This window comes from Plecotus auritus (genome assembly GCF_963455305.1).
Source record: "Plecotus auritus genome assembly, chromosome: 1".
Classification (NCBI taxonomy): Eukaryota; Metazoa; Chordata; class Mammalia; order Chiroptera; family Vespertilionidae; genus Plecotus; species Plecotus auritus.
The window spans coordinates 247,843,730-247,860,666 of record NC_137770.1 but is presented as its reverse complement, the minus strand read 5'-3'; the positions used below and the strand labels follow the sequence as shown (position 1 = coordinate 247,860,666).

Here is a 16,937-nt window from a genome sequence, read left to right as displayed (position 1 = left end):
GCAGCGGTAGGCACAGACAGGCGGGGGCAGGCCCTGGGCAGAGGCTCTGCGATGTGGGCGGGGGGTGGGGGGGCGGCGATGGGTGTGGTGACTGCCGTCTCTTGCAGGGAAGTGGGTGTGCCCGTGGCATCACTGCGACGTGTGCGGCAAGCCTTCGGCCTCCTTTTGCCACTTGTGCCCCAATTCGTTCTGCAAGGAGCACCAAGACGGGACCGCCTTGCGCTGCGCCGCGGACGGGCGCTCCTACTGCTGCGAGCACGACTCGGGGACAGAGTCAGCCGCAGGCGCTGAGGCCCAGGGCCCCTTCCCCGAGCCCAGGAGGCCCCAGGGCAGGCGGCGGCGGCGGCGGTGCTGGCGGAGGGTCACGGAGGGCAAATAGCACAGCCTGCCCGTGGTGGGCCGAGCTGGTGGGCTCGGGGCGGGGCACAGCCGCGACAGGAGCACAGGCCTCTCGGGAGGGAGCGCCCCCACCACTGAGCCATCGGCGGCCCCGCTGCGTCCGCACTGACCGGCTGAGCCGCGGGGCTCGGCGCGCCCAGGACCAACGCACAGGACTACGCAGCATTACAGCTACTTGAATCGCTAAGAATGTCGAGTCCCCTCCCACTGGTTTTAGTTCACGTGATTGACACGATTGTCATATGAAATGGTTTTACGCCCCCGAACCTGTAGAGTAGTTTTCCTGAAGGGTTGGGGCTCAGACCCCGGAGTCCTCGGAGACGTGATTTTGACCTTATTTGGCTTTGATGAACCAGCTGTTTCGTACTAATGTGAAATTTTCCTCCAAGTGCCCCTTTCTCACGGCAGCACACAGCTGGCTTCCCGAGTCATCTGCTCTCTGCGGACTTGTGTCACCACCCCGTCGGCCTTCAGAGAGCAGCCCCTCCTCCTCGAGCCGCTTCCTGGGGAGCACAGGTGGGCGGGGCAGCCGGGCCGCAGCTCACTGGCCTCTCGACTGCCCTGGGCTCTTACCAACACCTGGGGAAAAACTTTGTACATTTTTTTCATTTGACGTTTCTTTACCAGTTTCTGGCTTTTATCCTCAATATATTTTTGCTAAACTTGTTTCACGATTACCACCGACTGAACCGTGTATTTACTGACGCGACCCGGGTCCTCCCGGCCAAGGTGTGGCTTTGGCGGGGGCGGCCGCGTGGTGGCCTGGTGAGGACTCTCCGGGGAAGGTCTTTGCCTTGCGCTTGGCCCCGCGGCCCCAGACCCAGTGCCGCCAGGACACGTGCGTCTCTGCAGTGTTCTCTCCGGGGCCTGCGGCGAGGCGAGGCTAGAGCTGGCCATGCGGAGTCGTGGCTGCTTCCTCGCTCTGTGGGTCTGTTTGCAGAACACAGCTGTGCCAGTCAGACGTGCTCAGCCAGGGCACCGCCTGCCGACCCCGGAGAACCTCCTGGAAAGTATTGCGTTCTCTGTGCAGAACACGATTCTTCTTTCTGGAGTCCCTCTCCACACTGGGGCTCAGAACCCCCGAGAAGGGGGAGCACCCGTGAGGCACACGTGTGCGCCGGTGCCTGCTGTCCCAGGCGTGTGGGAGGGAACACGGCAGCGGGCACTTTTCTGACCGAGGCCCCTGCTCTGCAGGGTGCGCAGCTGGTCCTGAGTGGTTGGGGGGCCTCTCTCCCCCAGGTTGTGACTGGCGCTGGGGCGGGTCTGCCAGGCTGAGACCAGTGTGGCTCCCTGGGGCTATGGGGTACAGGCCTCCCAGGCTGACTGGTCGCCCGGCCCTTCTCTCATGACCCCGGGCAGTCACCACACAGAACCGGAAGGAAAGCCCAGAGCTTTGACCCCGACCACGTCTGCGTGTGGGTTTGGTTCTGATGGAAACGCACTTGCCTGACGGGCTGTGGAGGATTTCAGTTCCTAACTTTTCAGTTGTTGTAAGGAAATACTGGCTTTAGGGTTAGGCTCCTCGGGTCCTGGCAGCTTCGCACCGTGGGGTCTGGGCACAGTGGCTGCAGCCGCCGTGGCCATGGTTAGCCAGGGTCCAACGCAGGCGGAGGCCACCCGTCCTTCCCTCCTGCTGGGCGGCCACGTCAGGACACCCGACGTGGGCTGGCAGTGCACTTTGGGGAGCAGATGAACTTATTTTCATACTTGACAGCAGTCAGCTCTTGTGATTGTGTCACTTTGGTATTTCCAAATGTTAAATGATCTTGAAGGAAATACTAGAAACATTATTTTCAATATGGCTGCCCTTTCTCCCAAAGCAGTTACAGTGATGAGCAAATAACACTGCCTTTGAGTCTTTAGAAAACCATCGATGGGTCGGGACCGGCCGCTGGAGCAGTGCCCGAGCTTGAGGGCCTTCCCACTGGGGCCGCGGTGGGGTTTGTCTTTCCAAACACGTGTCAGCCTTTCTGTCATTAATGTGACGCAGAAACAAAGTGAAAATGGCCCAACCTCAGGATTCCTTGGCGTCAGAAACCTATGCCGTGTGGTCATGGCTGCCGGCCGGCACTGGCCTGGGAAGGTGGGCGCTTCACCAGCTTCAAGACCCAGGAGCGTGTCTGCCTCAGCAGCGACCACTGGGGAGGCCAGTCTGGCCTCCAGGCCCGTGGAGAGGTCTGTCCGCTCCCCCTCGCTCCTGGGCCTCACTCTCAGGTCTGTGCTCTGACGCCTTGGAAGTATTTATCTTGACGTAGAACCGTGGTCACGTGGACAGAGCCCATCTTCCAGGGACGACCTGCTGTCAGGAGCGGAGGGCAAGCCTGTTCCATGGAGTTCATGCCAAGTTCTCGGTCCCAGGAGTGCGGTGTCCATGACGGTGCCCACGTGCCATCGGGATGTGAAACTGTCAGAACTTAAACCTCAACCTCTGTGCCTCCTGGCGTCTAGGACCTGACCGACACGTGGCCAGGCTTCCTTAGGAACATGGTGCTATCGCGTTCTGACGGACTCAGAAACTTGAAGCTCACGTGGGGGGGGGGGGGGGGGTGGGATATACGGAAATGTAGACTTTGGAATTGCCAACATTGGGGAGAAATAGCATTTAAAGTGAAAGTTGTGTTTGGAAAATTGTGTATGAATATTTTTGTATTAAAAACTTTGAAAGGCTTTTTTCTTAAACGTGTTTTACATGGGAGGCAGCGTGAAGTTCTGGTCTGAATTGTCACTGTAAGGCACCTAGCGTGCCCTCCAACGCCCCACCCTCAGAAGAGGGGGGAGAGGCTGGTCTTGGGAGTCTAACGGACCTCAAAAACAGCAGGTGTAGATCTGATTGTGAGACAATGTGTGTTTTTTAATTTTAAAAATAAGTTGTTCCAAATCCCCATCAAAGGTGATGTGGTGGGAGGGGAAGAGCTGCTGGCTCTTCCCCCACCCCGAGGGGGCGCTACCCCAAAAACACGGCCCGGGGCTTCCTGTAGAAAAGCTAACTTTAATTCCTCCGGTAGTTTGTACAATGAACACGGGTGCCCGGAGCCCGTCTTCAACGCTCACAACTGTACAAAAGACAAGTAGAAAACGGTGGGCGGGGAGTGTGGCTCGCCTTCCCCAGCCTGTCTGTCCCCACCCTGTTCTCAGCCCGCTTGGCCCCCCTTTGGTCCCCTCAACCTCGAGGGCAATGGAATTTAAGAAAAATAAAAAAGTCTATAACAGGCAGAGCTGTCACTAAAATTAGGAAGTTATAACTTTTTTGGTTAACTTTAACATTCAAAAATGTAATATCGAATCCAAAAAAGTGACTTAGATCACACAAAAAGTAACCCATCTTAAAACTTAAAAAATAAGTCCAAAACACCCCGAGAACGAGGCTAAAGCTTGGGGGCGGGGGCCCGGCAACATGACGGAGGCCTGCCGCTCAGAAGCCGGAGCCTCGTCCTCGGAGCCCGAGTCGCTGGCGGAGGCGGGCGCCCTAGGACGCGTTGGCCATGGGCTTGTACTTCTTGAAGCGCGTCCACTGGCCCGTGGCGTAGTTCATCTCGAACACGGTGTCCACCAGCATGGTGGTGCTGCCCTGGCCGTCCGACTTGGGCAGGTCCTCCGTGTGCTCGCTGAGCTTGATCTGGATCACGTCCCCCTGCTCCTGGCACGGGTTCTCTGCGGAGGGTGCAGGCTGCTGGGAGGCTCTGGGGCCAAGGGGCCCGACCCCCACCCCGCAGAGCCCAGGGCCTCCCACGCCTGGGCCGGCCACACGAACCCACCTCGGGAGCCAGCCATGAAGCCCAGGATGAGGGCCTTCTCGGGCCGAGTGACCTTGTTGGCCGTCTTGAACATCTCCTGCGCAGCAAACATCTGCTCTCTCTGCGGTGCAGGCAGGGGGGTGAGTGCCTGGCCCGCAGCCCGGGTCCTGCTTCCCTCCACCTGCAGGCCCTGCCAGGCCCCGCTGGCACCCCCACTGCCGGGCACACCTACCGTGAGGGACAGATTCTTCTTGGGCTGCTGCTGGGCAGGGGGCTGAGTCTGTGGGGCCACCATGGCCACTGGAGGTGCCTGGGCAGCGGGGGTGACAGCCGGGGGTGTGGTGGGTGTCAGGGGCGAGGCGGGCGCTGCGGGCGTGGGCGTGGGCGTGGCTGGGCTCAGGCCGCTGTTGTACATGGGTGCCCTCTGCTTGAACTGAGCCGGCAGGGCAGGGCTCGGGGTGCTGGGCTCCTCGGGGGGCCGGCTGGCTTCCCGGGAAGGCGGGGCTGTAAGCACAGTGAGGCTGCTGAGGCACCGGGAGGCTGGGGACCCCTCCCCCAGGCCCAGTGCCGGCCCTGCCCCTCCTGCCCACACTGCCTGGCTTGTGCAACTGTCGGCCCTGAGACCTGGGCTCTCCAGGCTCCCGGACCCTCAGGAGCCTCTGGCCCGCAGCGGGGCAGGAGCCACGAGCAGCACCGCCAGCCCAGGGGTGGGCCCAGGCTGCAGAGAGCCCTGCCCTGGAGCCAACATGCGGGCTCTGGTCAGCGCCTGGCCTGGGCCCGGTTCCCAGCCTGGTCATTGGTGAGGAGGCAGGAAGGCAGCCTCCTGGAGCCCAGCTGGCTGGCAGACCCCAAGGCCGTCTTGACCGCCCTCGCCCTGGGACCGAGTTCCTGGCAGGCAACGCGGGGCCCGACCAAGCAAAACGGCAGGGCAGAGCCGCGAGCCTGTCCTCTTGGACCTTCTGGGCCTGGAAGGGACCCACAGGCCCGCGCTGCTGCCTGCTGCCCCGGGAAGGCCGGGCACATGCCAGCCAGCACAGCGGGCGGGAGGGCCGGGCAGGTGGGTGCAGTGGGCCTCGGGGGGCCGCCCCACCTGCTGCCACGGCCTACCTGGCGGAGTCTCGGAGCTGGGGATGTAGGACGAGGCCGGGACCACGCTGGGTGTGGCAGGCAGGTAGCTGGTGGAGGGCAGCGAAGGCTCGCTGTTCAGAGCCCCGAGTTTCTGGAAGACAGTGCGTGGTCTCTCTCAGAAGAGGCCTGGGTCTCAGTGCCCCCAGGAGCCTCACCCTGGAGCAGGGCACGCTGCGCCGTGGACTGGAAGGGCTTCCTGGGCCACCAGGCCTGTGCCCGCAGGGCTGCCCCGCTGGAGCGGCCCCAGCAGAGGGCTGGGCCCATGTGGTCGAGGAGCCACAAGCCAGCCCTCTTTGAGGAAAGGGAAGTCCGGCAATGGGTTTCTCGTCACGGAAACACAGCAGGAGGCACGTGCGCACAGTAGGAAGAGGAGGACAGCTGTGCGACGGGAGAAGCCACCGTTACCCAGAAGCTTCTCCAGGACACAGCTGCTCACGCAGTCTGCGCAGGGGGCTCCGAGCGGCGGGCACCGGTCTCCCGTGCAGGGACGGGGCCTGGCGAGGCGCCACATCTGGTGACCTCAGCTCGCCAGCACATGTGGCGTGGCATGCACAGGCCGGGGGCCCAGCCAGCGCTGCCTCATATGCGTGTCCATATACATCCACACTGCACGTGTACATATGCACAGATGTGCACACATGTGTTTTCTCCGACAACACGCTTCAGTGGCTGAGGATCGGGACGAGGGAGCACACTGGCCGCGGGAGGCTCGACTGGGAGCCCTACCTGTGTGGACACCAGGCCGGCTGCGTAGTCGGGGGTGGCGTTCTCGATGACCGTCTCCTCCTTGGCCGGCTTTTCCACTACTTCCGTGTCTGTGGACAGAGCCTCGTCAGTGCCCGGTGGCCCCCCTCCAGCAGGCTCAGCAAGGAGCCCCGAATGCTGCCCAAGCCTGCCCTTCACGCACGTCTCCGAGCAAAGAAAACGCACTCAGGAAAAGGGCTCCCCCTGCGGTTACCCTTCTGAGAGGTGGCCCCGCTGAGACCAGGCACCAGAGTGAGCCCCGGGCTCCTCGGGAAAGGAGACAGGACAGAGGTGCGGCCCTTGCCTGCCTGTGCCAGGAGGGCTCGGGCACCGTCCTGGCTGGGCCCCAGCCGGGGCAGGGCCCCCTCAGCTGACCCCAGGAGCCCCAGGTACGCACCCAGCGTCTTCCTTCTTCTCTTTGCCTCTCGGCCAGCACCGACCGTATCCAGCTCAGAAATGTGAAGCAGCTGCCAAGACAGACAGAAGGCCACCCTTAGCTCCAGTGTGGAGCGCGCCAAGGCTGGCCACGAGGGGCCGACACCGAAGGGGCGTGCCCACCTTCACACCCCTCTCCTTCCGCAGAGGTGTCCTCGAGGGGGGCATGGGGGTCCGGTTCCCGGCAGGGCTGAAGACACTGGGGGCCGTGGGGCTCCGGAAGGGCGCCTGCTTCGGGATGCCTTTGAGCGGGGCTGTGGGGAGGACGGTGCCGTCAATGGCCGTGGCCACAACCAGCGGAGGCCTGTCTGTGCCGCCTGTGCAAGCCGCGCTCTCTGGACCAGAGGCCGCTGCTGTGCCCTAGAGGAGGACGCTCCCCCGTGAGGCCCTGATCCTGGGAGCCTGCTGGTGCCGAGCAGCACGAGCCTGACCCCGCGGCCCTGAGCGCATGGCCCTGCTGTGTCCGAGACGGGGGGGGGGGGGGGGAGGGGGGGGCGGGGTCCTGCCCTCGCCAGTGAACAAGCACTCGGCACCAGGTCGCCTGCTCAGCAGAGAAGGCTGCAGCCAGCAGCGACATCACAGCCAACCTATGACATTTTTGCCAAAAACACCGAACACGAATGCCACGTGGGCAGCCGCATCCAGCACTTGGCCTTCCCTGCAGGCAGCACCTCACTCCCGTCTTTCCTGCCCTCCTGGTGAGCGGCTCTGTCACGGGCTCCATGCCTCCCGCCCCCCACGCCCGGCGGCATCTGTCAAAGGACAGACACACCAGGGCCAGTTCCCTCCCTGGGCAGCTGGCACCGGGCCCTTGGGCTGGAACAAGAGGCAGCCCAGGGCCACTGTGGGGGCGGCCTTACTGGTGGTGTCCATCTTCCGGAGCAGCCCCCGGCCCTTGGCGTGGAAGGGCACTCCCGCGCTCCTCTTCAGCTGCTGGGCGGTCTCAGTGGCTGCAGGGGAAGGGGTGCGTGTCAGCGTGCCCACGGGACAGTGCCCCTTCCCTTCATGTGAACTGTGCCTCCTCCACCTGCCGGCCCAGGAGGTGCACGGCGGGTCCCCCCACAGACACGCGGCCTGCTCCTCTGAACAAGCGCCCACGCCCTGGGGCCACATGCCGACAGGGCGCCGCGGGGCTGCGCTGGCCCAGGACACTGGCCCACGGCGGCTGCTGGGTTTCATTCCGATGCTCTGCGACAGGGCGTGTATGTATGTTATTAACAGCCATTAAATAACCACTCAAAACCAAACTGGACTGGAACCCGTGTTTTGCTATTTGGCTGAAGGAATGGAGTTCCCTGCTTCCCGGCCAGGACCTGCCACACCCCCTTCCTAAGCCGCTAGCTGGGGAACGTCAACGAAAATGCCGAACCGAGGCCGAGGCGAAGCGGCAGGAGCGGGACCAGCCTGGGCGAGGCCGCCCGTCTCGTCGCCCATGGGACTCGGCACAAATTTCATTTTTGCAACTAAGAGCATAGATCCTTCAACCTGAAGACTCTCAAGTTTCCAAAATAGATTTTAGAACATAGCTCAGCGTGGCGGTAAGATTTCTACGAACCCCAACACTTCATGCAGGACTCGGACTGAAAAGCCAGTTTAGAGCGTGACGTCTGAACGGAATCTAAGGATAAAGCCACAGACAGACCAGGCGCGGCCTGCTCACCGCCCCCCCCCCCCCCCCCCCCGCCAGACGTGGTCCCCCAGAAGCGGCCCGGGCAGCACTCACATTTCTGCAGGAGCTCGGCGCGCAGCGTGGCGCTCTTTGGTTTCCTCTTCAGCTGGAAGTGCTTCACCGGGGGCGTGAGGGGGCCGGCGAGGGTCGTCAGGGCGCTCTTATTCAAGTACCGGCACTCGAGAGGCAGCATGGCGGACGCCTCGCACTCGCTCACTGTCCGTCCGAGAAGCAGCACAGTTAGGAGGGGGGCTTCCCTACCGGCGAGGCTCGCAGGGCAAGTCAAACTGGAGCAAGTGCCCGCCAGACCAGCGCTCAGAAGCGGCACCCCGCCTGGCTCCGAGGCCCGTCTGTCCCCCGAGTGAGTGCACAGGTGCTGGCAGGCGGGCACCGCAGCGTCAGGCCGTGGCCCTCAGCGCAGGGACCGGCTCCATCGGTAGGGCTGCCGGCTGACGCTCCGCACGCAGACACTGCCCTTCCTGACAGTTCTTGGTTCGCGTTCTGAACCGAACTGCTACATTGCCAGCACCGCCTCTGAGCCCCTATCTGCTCTGTGCCAGGCACTGTTCCAGGCGCTGGCGACACTCCTGAACAGGCAGCGTGCACGCCTCTCAGGCTGAGGGGGAGGGCGCGTGAACGGGAAGAGAAGTAAGTAAATTTCAGAACAAGCGAGTGCGGGGCGGGAGGCTACGGGTGGTTGTAGGCCGGTGCGCGCACAGCGCTCTCCTGCGCAGGAAATGGCCTCGGAGACCAGATGCTTTGTTTTTACAAAGACGGTTCCTCTCGGGGAGCCCGCTTCCCTCCTCCCAGCACAAACCGGACGGCACATACCCTTCTCCCGAAGTTCTCCCAGAATATCCTGGACGTTGGGGTTCTGCTCTTCAAGACCCAGGTTAAGCGAGCCCGTGTCGGGGAAGGACTTGAGGATGTCGGCCACCATGAGCACCCAGGGGTCCGAGTCCAGGGCAGCCAGCTGGATGATCTCCGTCAGGGCGCCCTTCATCTGCCGGGACGAGAGGGCGTCCTCAGGGGGCCCTCCTGCCCTCAGGGCCCGCCACCCTGCCCGGAGCTGTGTGTGCAGGAGCAGAGCACCAGGTGCGGCCACCATCCTCTGTTGCTAAATACAGAGCCCCCTTCAAAACTCCCTGTAGCTCCTGGGGGGCCCCCCCTCGTGCCCCCCGCCTCCACCAGGCTGCAGTGCCCACTCAGACCTGGTGCTCCCACCGCCTGGTGGCCACTCTCCCGCGGGGCAGCCCCATCGCCCCAGCCTCCCACAGCAGCCCCAGGCTCTTCGTGCGCCGCCCCCCACGCCCCCCCCCCCCCCGCCCCGGAAACTGATGGGCGTCTACAAGGAGCTCACACATGTCTCCCGCCTCTGAGTGCGTGCTGCTGAGAATCACACCAGGCACCCACACCATTTGGAGCCTGCCGATGAGGCACGCTGGGTGTGGAGAGCTGAGCCCAGGCGGTGAGGACAGGAGCAGCAAGGCGGGCGGGCGGGCGGCCCTGACACATGCCCAGGCCCGGGGTCAGCCCGCCCCTCAGGCCGAGGGAAGGGGCACTCCTGGGAGGGCAGGGAAGGCATGTGGAGCTCTCACCCGGTTCTGTGACCCACACGCCCCGCCTTGGGGAGGCCTCCCCAGGGCACAGAGGGTCACTGTGGGCCTGGAGTCAGCCGGTGCTGGGTTCAGGACAGAGGTGCCCACGCTAGCAGGAGTCTCAGGAGACCTGGGAGGCAGGCCAGGCCCTGTACCGCCCTCAGACAGCACAAGGAGCTCCTGGAGGCGGCCAGCACGCCAGAGCCCCAGAGTGACTTGGGGCTGCGCCCGTGTCCCCTCAATGCCCGATAGGCTGCGTTCTCCCCCCCATGCCACTCTGCCCACCCGGAGCCCCGGCTCCCAGAGATCCCTGTGGCCAGTGGAGGCCCCTCCCCACCCAAGTGTCACACAAGCTCACACTTCCCCTGCAGGTGTGAGCAGTGACGATATGACCCGAGCAGTCCACCAGGTATATGTATAGCCGAGAACTGAAAACATCCGTCCACAGTGACGACAGAACCCACGTCCACAAAAACTTGTCCTGCGTTCCCACAGCAGCGTCTCTCACAGCAGACACGAGGAGGGAACAGCCCAGTGCTCAGCAGCTGGTGGGTGGCTGATGAACAGAGCGGTGGGTCAACAGAGCGGAAGACCCTCTGTCATAAAAAAGGAAGCAAGCACTGATCCACATGGATAAGCCTTGGAAATATTACGCTGAGTTACAGAAGCCAGTCTTCAAAGACCACACGTCACATGATTCCACGTGCATGAAATGTCCAGAACAGGGAAACCCACAGACACAGAGACTAGATCAGTGGTTGCCTAGGGCTGGGAGGTGGGGGGAGGGGGTAGCCTGCTAGTTGGCACAGAGCTTATTTATTTTGGGGCTGATGAAATGTTCTACAATTGATTAGGATGATATACTAAAACCCAACTCAACTGTACCTATAAGGGGTGAACTGTATGGTATGTGAGTTACACATCTCAACAGAGCTGTTAAAACTCATTCGTGATGACAATAAAAATTTCTAAGTTCTAGGGATAGAAAAAAATTTTCATAACAGATAAAAGGTATCTACAAAAAGCAACAGGAAACACTGTCTCACTATTGGCAGGAGTGGAAGTCCCCCACCCCCCGTGGTCAGGAGGAGACAGTACCCTGGCGGGTCCTGGTGACTGCGCGGAGGTGAGGAAGAGAAGCAAACGGCACCGGGAAGACAGACCATCACGGACAGGACACAGAAGACAAAGGTTCTTCAGGAGGGAATTGCAATCAGTGAGACTTTAGCACAGATGCCATCACAAACTCACCTTCAAACATGTCTGTGACATGTTTATAACACATGAAAAAGTATGAAATATCTAAAAAATAACCCAACAGAAGACGAAAGGCCTCCATGGAGAAAGCCATAAAGCTTCCTATCAAACATTAGAGATCTCGATAGAGACAGGACTGCATTCACAATCTGTAAGATGCGATATCGAGATGATTTAACCCCGAACAAACCGAAGTCAACTCAGTCTCCATCAAAACCCCAACCAGCTGCCTGTGGGTGTGGAGCCTGAGGTGACGGTCACAGAGCAGGGGGTGCGAAGGGCCAGGAGCAGCCAGGGACGCCCGAGGCATCGAGTGAGGGGGCTGCTGTCAGGTGAGGTGTCGAGGGGCAGGAACTGGACTATGGCTCCTACCACAGGGACTCGGAACCGGCCTAACGGAGCCGAGCGGAGCCAGAAACAGCCACAGCATTAGCGACCGTGCAGACCCACAGGTCCCACGTAGTCCAAGACAGTCGTTCCAACACACGGGGCTGGGCTGATCAGACCGCCACGTGGAAAGTAATCCAGTCAGACCCACTTCACACGAACTCCAAGTAGACGCCAACGTGCAAGGCAGCACGAGTGCACCCACACACCCTAACAGGACGAGCACGCCCCAAGTGCACGGGAAGACGGGGGCCCTCGGGGTCTCGTCCAGGCAGGAGCCAAGTCAGGCCACACGGACGCCATCTGTAGACATTCGGAAAAGGACTGCTACCCAACCTTTCTTTCTCTAAAAGTCTCACAAGCAATGAAAAGTCACAACAGGAGGTCTGAACAGACGGTTCCTGAGAGACCTTCAGTGACGATGCACGTGGGAAGATGCTGGCGCCCCACGGCGCATCGGCGGCCTGGTGACTGCGGTGACGCCGGGGCGCACGTTGGGAAGCGCCTCAGGAGAAAACCTCCCCAGTTCTCGTCACAGGAGAGCACCCTGCCTGGCTGGTGTGGCTCAGGGGGTGGAGCACTTCCTGTGCACAGTGGTCCCGGGTTCGATTCCAGTCAGGGCACATGCCCAGGTTGCAGGTTCCATCGGGCTGGTTGGGGTGCACACTGGAGGCGAGGATGTCTCCCCCACCTCCTCGCTCTAGACCAGTGGTTCCCAACGTGGGCACACCCACAGGGGGCAATTCGAGAATGAGTTATTAACAGAGAACTTTCTTAAAGCAACTTTCTCAATGTGGTTTTTATTTTTTAACATACTTTTATTGATTTCAGAAAGGAAGGGAGAGAGAGAAACATTAATGATGAGAGAGAATCATTGATTGGCTGCCTCCTGCACGCCCCCTACTGGGGATTGAGCCCACAACCTGAGCATGTGCCCTTGGCCCAAATCGAACCCGGGACTTTCCAGTCCACAGTCCAATGCTCTATCCCTGAGCCAAACCAGCTAGGGCAGTGGTCGGCAAACTGCGGCTCGTGGTTTGCCGCTCTGTTGACTGAGTTTGCCGACCACTGAGCTAGAGCAACAGAGAATTTTTTTGCATCATGGTTCTAGACCAGGGGTGGGCAAACTTTTTGACTCGAGGGCCACAATGGGTTCTTAACCTGGACCGGAGGGCCGGAACAAAAGCATGGATGGAGTGTTTGTGTGAACTAATATAAATTCAAAGTAAAGGAGCGGAGGGGAGAGCAAGAGAACCGGATAGAACAGCCGGATCCGGCCCGCGGGCCATAGTTTGCCCACAGCTGTTCTAGGGGCTTCATATGCAATCTAGCTATATCTGTATGTATAAAAGCCCATCGACCATTACAGCAGAACCGGCCGCAGGGGCCGCCACCAGCGCCGCTGCTCAGCCCGAGGACCCGGGGCCAGTTGCGTGGCAGCCGCCAAGGCGCCGGGAAGGAACGCGAAGGTGGCCAACGTGAGCGTACAGCTTGAGATGACGGCTCTGTGGGGCGAATTCGATCAGCTGGGCACCGAGATGATCGTCACCAAGGCTGCAGGTCAGGGCGCCCTTCTCCCTGCAGAGACCCTCCCCACGTGGTGCCAGTCTCAGGCAGCGGGCTTTAGCCCCATCCACGCGAGCGAAACCGAGAAGCAGGGTGGGCAGTGCGGCCTGGCCACCGGCGGCTCCAGCTCCTTCGCTCTCCGAGTCCTGGCTCTAGCCACAGCCGCCGGGCACGCCGGGAGGCCAGGAAGGCCGCGGAGAGAAACCCTGATCGGCAGCGCCAGAAACGCACCGGCTCGGAGCACACGGTGCAGCGGGAAGGCAGCCGCCTGGGAGGGGCCGCCACCAGCCGACTCCGGTGGATCCCACCTCAAAGGAAACTCGGTCTTTGGTTCTTAGTTCAGCCGATCCCGGCTAAAGAGCAGCAGCGGGGCACGTGTTAGGGGAGAATTAAGACTGAAACGGTGTGCTCTGTTCCGTGGAGATGGCTGCCCAGTGTCTGAGGCCTAAATTCCGGTGATGGCGGCGCCTGGCTCTGCTCTGGGGCCCGCGTCTTCCAATCGGCCCGCGTTTGCTGTCGGGGCCCCAAGAGAAGAAGGGGAACAAGTTTTTCGGTGCAGTGGGTTTGACCAACAGACAAAGGCGAGTGCCGGGCTGTGTCTCATGTACCGGAGACGCCAGCTCCGAGCCCGCCTGGCCGAAGGGGGCTCCGGGCGTTCGCAGAGCCTTCTGGGGGTTTCTGTTTCTTGCTGAGGCCGCCCTCCCGGGGCAGCTGGGGCCTGTGCTCAGCGCCAGCTCCGTGGGTCTTCTCCAGCCACCCCGCCCCAATCACCCCCGCACCCCCCCCCCCATGGGCCCCCATCCGGGCGGGCCAGCCGGACCCCACCCCTGCACCGGGCCGCTAGTAAATACATATTGTGACACATTGATGCACTTCAGTTTCCTATTATGTGTTTTGAAACTTTATCTGCTACTTTGCATGTCACTTCACATCGTTATTTTTAACAATTTCTTAGCGATGGCTTCCTCAGGACTTCAGCGGCCCTTGCGTCCTTCTATTTTCCTCCTTCATGGATGCCCTGCTCTTCGAAAGCTTGTTTGCCTCCGCCTGAACGGGCTGTTTTTGGATAATGAGAGGTCACGGGGGGGGGGGGGGGGGGGGGAGCCCGGGGGCATCGGGATTGAGAGGCGCTCAGGGGCGCGCCCAGACCAGGTGGGCGCCCAGCCCTGGAGCGCGGGGAACCCCCAGAGGGCTCACGGGAAGGCGGCTGTACCTGCGTGGTGGCCGCTCCAACACCCACAAATACCAGCCATTAAGGCTGCGCGCCTCCAACCAAAACAGCGCTGTGTCCTTTACATCTCAAAGGGGAAAGGAAAGAGGAGGGGAGGCTGGGGTGGCCCTCGACTCCCTGGTCGTGGGTGTCTCTCCCTCCCCCTTCCTCCCTGAGGTCGACAAAGACGGTATTTTATGGAGAGCCCGGCCGAGCAGAGCCCACGGGGCCAGGCCGAGCGGAGCCCTCGGAGCCCGGGGCCAGGCCGAGCGGAGCCCACGGAGCCCGGGGCCAGGCCGAGCGGAGCCCACGGAGCCCGGGGCCAGGCCGAGCGGAGCCCACGGAGCCCGGGGCCAGGCCGAGCGGAGCCCACGGAGCCCGGGGCCAGGCCGAGCGGAGCCCACGGAGCCCGGGGCCAGGCCGAGCGGCCCCGACGCGCGTCTTCTCCGTGTCCCTCCCTCCACGAGTCCACGAAACACTAAAAACGGACGCAGGTGTGAGCTCCGGGAGCACCAGGGACGCGACACGGCCGCCCGGGACCAGGCGGGCAGACAGGCCCACGCGCAGCGCCGCGGACACTCCCGCGAGGGGGCGGGACGGCGGTTGGGCGCTCGGCTCCGTTTGCGCGAAAACAACCTGACGCGCGTCACGGGGAAACCAACCCAAACCCCCAACTCGCGTGACGCAGACACGGGCGGGGAGAGGCCACGGCGTGCGCGGCCCCGCGCGGCGGCCGCTTCGTGAGGCGCAGCCGCTAGGCCGTCCTCCGAGAGGCTCCCCACCCGGGTCCGGGGCCCTCGCTCCCTCCGCCCACCGCGCACAGGTGCCCGCGTCCGCTCGCTGCCCGCGCCCCGCCTCCCCACGGCCGCCGGGCCCCGCGTGTCCGCGCCGGGAGCGGGGGGCAGGGAGAAGGCCGCGGGGGCGCCGGGGCCGGGCCCGCGTCCCGGAGGCCGCCGCGCGCCGCCGCCTCACCTCGTCCACCGTGCGGCGCGGGAGGTGCAGCGTCCCGAGCAGCAGCTTGAGCTTCACGGCCGACGAGAGGCCGTGGAAGCAGAGGCGGATGTTGTCGATGACCGCGGCCGTGAGCAGCGACGCGATGCTGGGCGGCGCCCACAGCTCGTCCGTGGCGCCCAGCTTGTTGTGCAGCCACAGGCCCGTGTCGCTCTCCCGCATGGACGCCATCTTGGGGGGGGAACGCCGGGCGCCGCCGCCGAGCCGGCATCTTATGAAGACACCTGCGCGCCCGCGACGAGGACCCCCGACATGGCGGCGCCCGCCTGGCGTCTGCGGTGACGTTGTCGTCGGGGCGGGGCCTCGGCGAGACGCTGCGTGGCGACGCCGGCTTAGGCTCGCCGTCCGCCGTAACGTAACATGGCGCCTCCCACGGTCCGCTCCAGGGACGGCGTGACGTCAGGGGAGGGGCGTGGCGCCGCTGGCGCGTGCACCTGCGCGGTGGTGGGAAGCTGCTCTGCTGCGGGGGCTCCGAGCCGACTGCGCGCGCCGCCGGCCTGGGCCTCGCCCGGCGCCTGGGGGGCTCCGAGGCCCCGCGACGCTCGGGAGCGCCTTTGCCGGAGGGAGGCAGGTACGGCCCCGCTCTCGTTCGCCCCTGCCCGTGCGCTGAGCACCTGTGTGCCCGCACCAGGCCGCGCCCGTGGAAGGCAAGCCCACGGAGCATCTTCCGGAGTTTATTTGCGCCGAGCCCGCGGGCGGACCTCGGCGGGTTGAGAAATGCTCCGGAGAACGGCGGCTGGGCGGTTCTTCCCTGCGCTTCGTGTCCCGGAGCGAACGAGGGGCCGCGGGAAGTCGTGGGGGAGGTGGGGGCGGGAGAGGCGCGCTTCTCCGCGGGCGGTGCTGGCCGCTCCCAGGGAGACGCGGGGGCGCGGGGAGACCTGGACACGGAGGGGACGCCCACAATTCGGAGGCGTGTTCTCCTGGAAGCCGTGCACACCCGCACCCACGCGTGGGCCACAAGCTGGAGTCCCCCTGCCGGAGGCGGGCAGCCGGCCTGTCCGGGTCGCGGACCGGACCCCTGTTACTCCTGGGCATTCCCTGTTGCACTCGGAGCCTTTGCACGTTCCTCCCACCGCAGGCTGAGGGTGCAGTGTGTTGTTTTAAGGCATTACACCCCGGCCCTGCCCGTTCGGCTCGGGACAGAGCGTCCACTGCGGGCTGAAGGGTCCCGGGTTTGATCCCAGGTCAGGGCACATGCCTGGTTGCGGGCTCGGTCCCCGTAGGCGGCGTGCAGGAGGCAGCCGATCAGCGATTCTCATCATGGATGTCTCTCTCTCCCTCTCCGTCTCCCTTCCTCTCTGAAATCAATAAAAATATATTTAAAATAATAATTAGGCCGAAACCGGTTTGGCTCAGTGGATAGAGCGTCGGCCTGCGGACTGAAGGGTCCCGGGTTCGATTCCGGTCAAGGGCATGTACCTGGGTTGCGGGCACATCCTCAGTGGGAGGTGTGCAGGAGGCAGCTGATCCATGTTTCTCTCTCATCGATGTTTCTGGCCCTCTATCCCTCTCCCTTCCTCTCTGTAAAACATCAATAAAATATATTTTAAAAAATAAAAAAATAATTAGGATTGTTGTTCATAGACACAGACGACAGTGTGGTGATGGGGGGGGGGGAGGAATACAGTAGTAGGTGATGTGTTGAATTGTACACCCGAAAGCTGTTTCATTTTGTTAGTCAGTGTCACCCCAATAAGTTCAATAAGAGAGAAAGTAATTAGAATCGTTTGAGGCTGAGAAACAGCTTTACTGTGATCCCAGGTCACGTTCCGTAACGATGTTTATTGGGAAAGAGCAGG

The 16,937-nt window shown here is 62.5% G+C and overlaps 2 protein-coding genes across 2 annotated transcripts in view; one reads left to right on the top strand and one right to left on the bottom strand.

The window, feature by feature from the left end:
* Window positions 1-2,910, top strand: part of NSD2 (nuclear receptor binding SET domain protein 2) — a 47,053-nt gene extending 44,143 nt beyond the window's left edge. The window contains exon 22 of the mRNA XM_080650900.1: window positions 108-2,910. Coding sequence (XP_080507026.1) covers window positions 108-379 — 272 coding nt within the window. The 3' untranslated portion in view covers window positions 380-2,910. The remainder of the gene's footprint in view (window positions 1-107) is intronic.
* Window positions 2,911-3,372: 462 nt separating this feature from the next.
* On the bottom strand, window positions 3,373-15,536 carry NELFA (negative elongation factor complex member A). Its single transcript, XM_080659039.1, has 11 exons — window positions 15,100-15,536; window positions 8,941-9,112; window positions 8,164-8,325; window positions 7,301-7,390; window positions 6,564-6,694; window positions 6,403-6,472; window positions 5,988-6,076; window positions 5,241-5,352; window positions 4,366-4,637; window positions 4,155-4,254; window positions 3,373-4,050 (listed from the first exon to the last, which is right to left on the bottom strand). The coding sequence occupies exons 1-11, from the start codon at window positions 15,307-15,309 to the stop codon at window positions 3,866-3,868; spliced, it is 1,593 nt and encodes a 530-aa protein (XP_080515165.1). The 5' UTR covers window positions 15,310-15,536; the 3' UTR covers window positions 3,373-3,865.
* Between the last annotated feature and the right edge of the window lie 1,401 nt (window positions 15,537-16,937).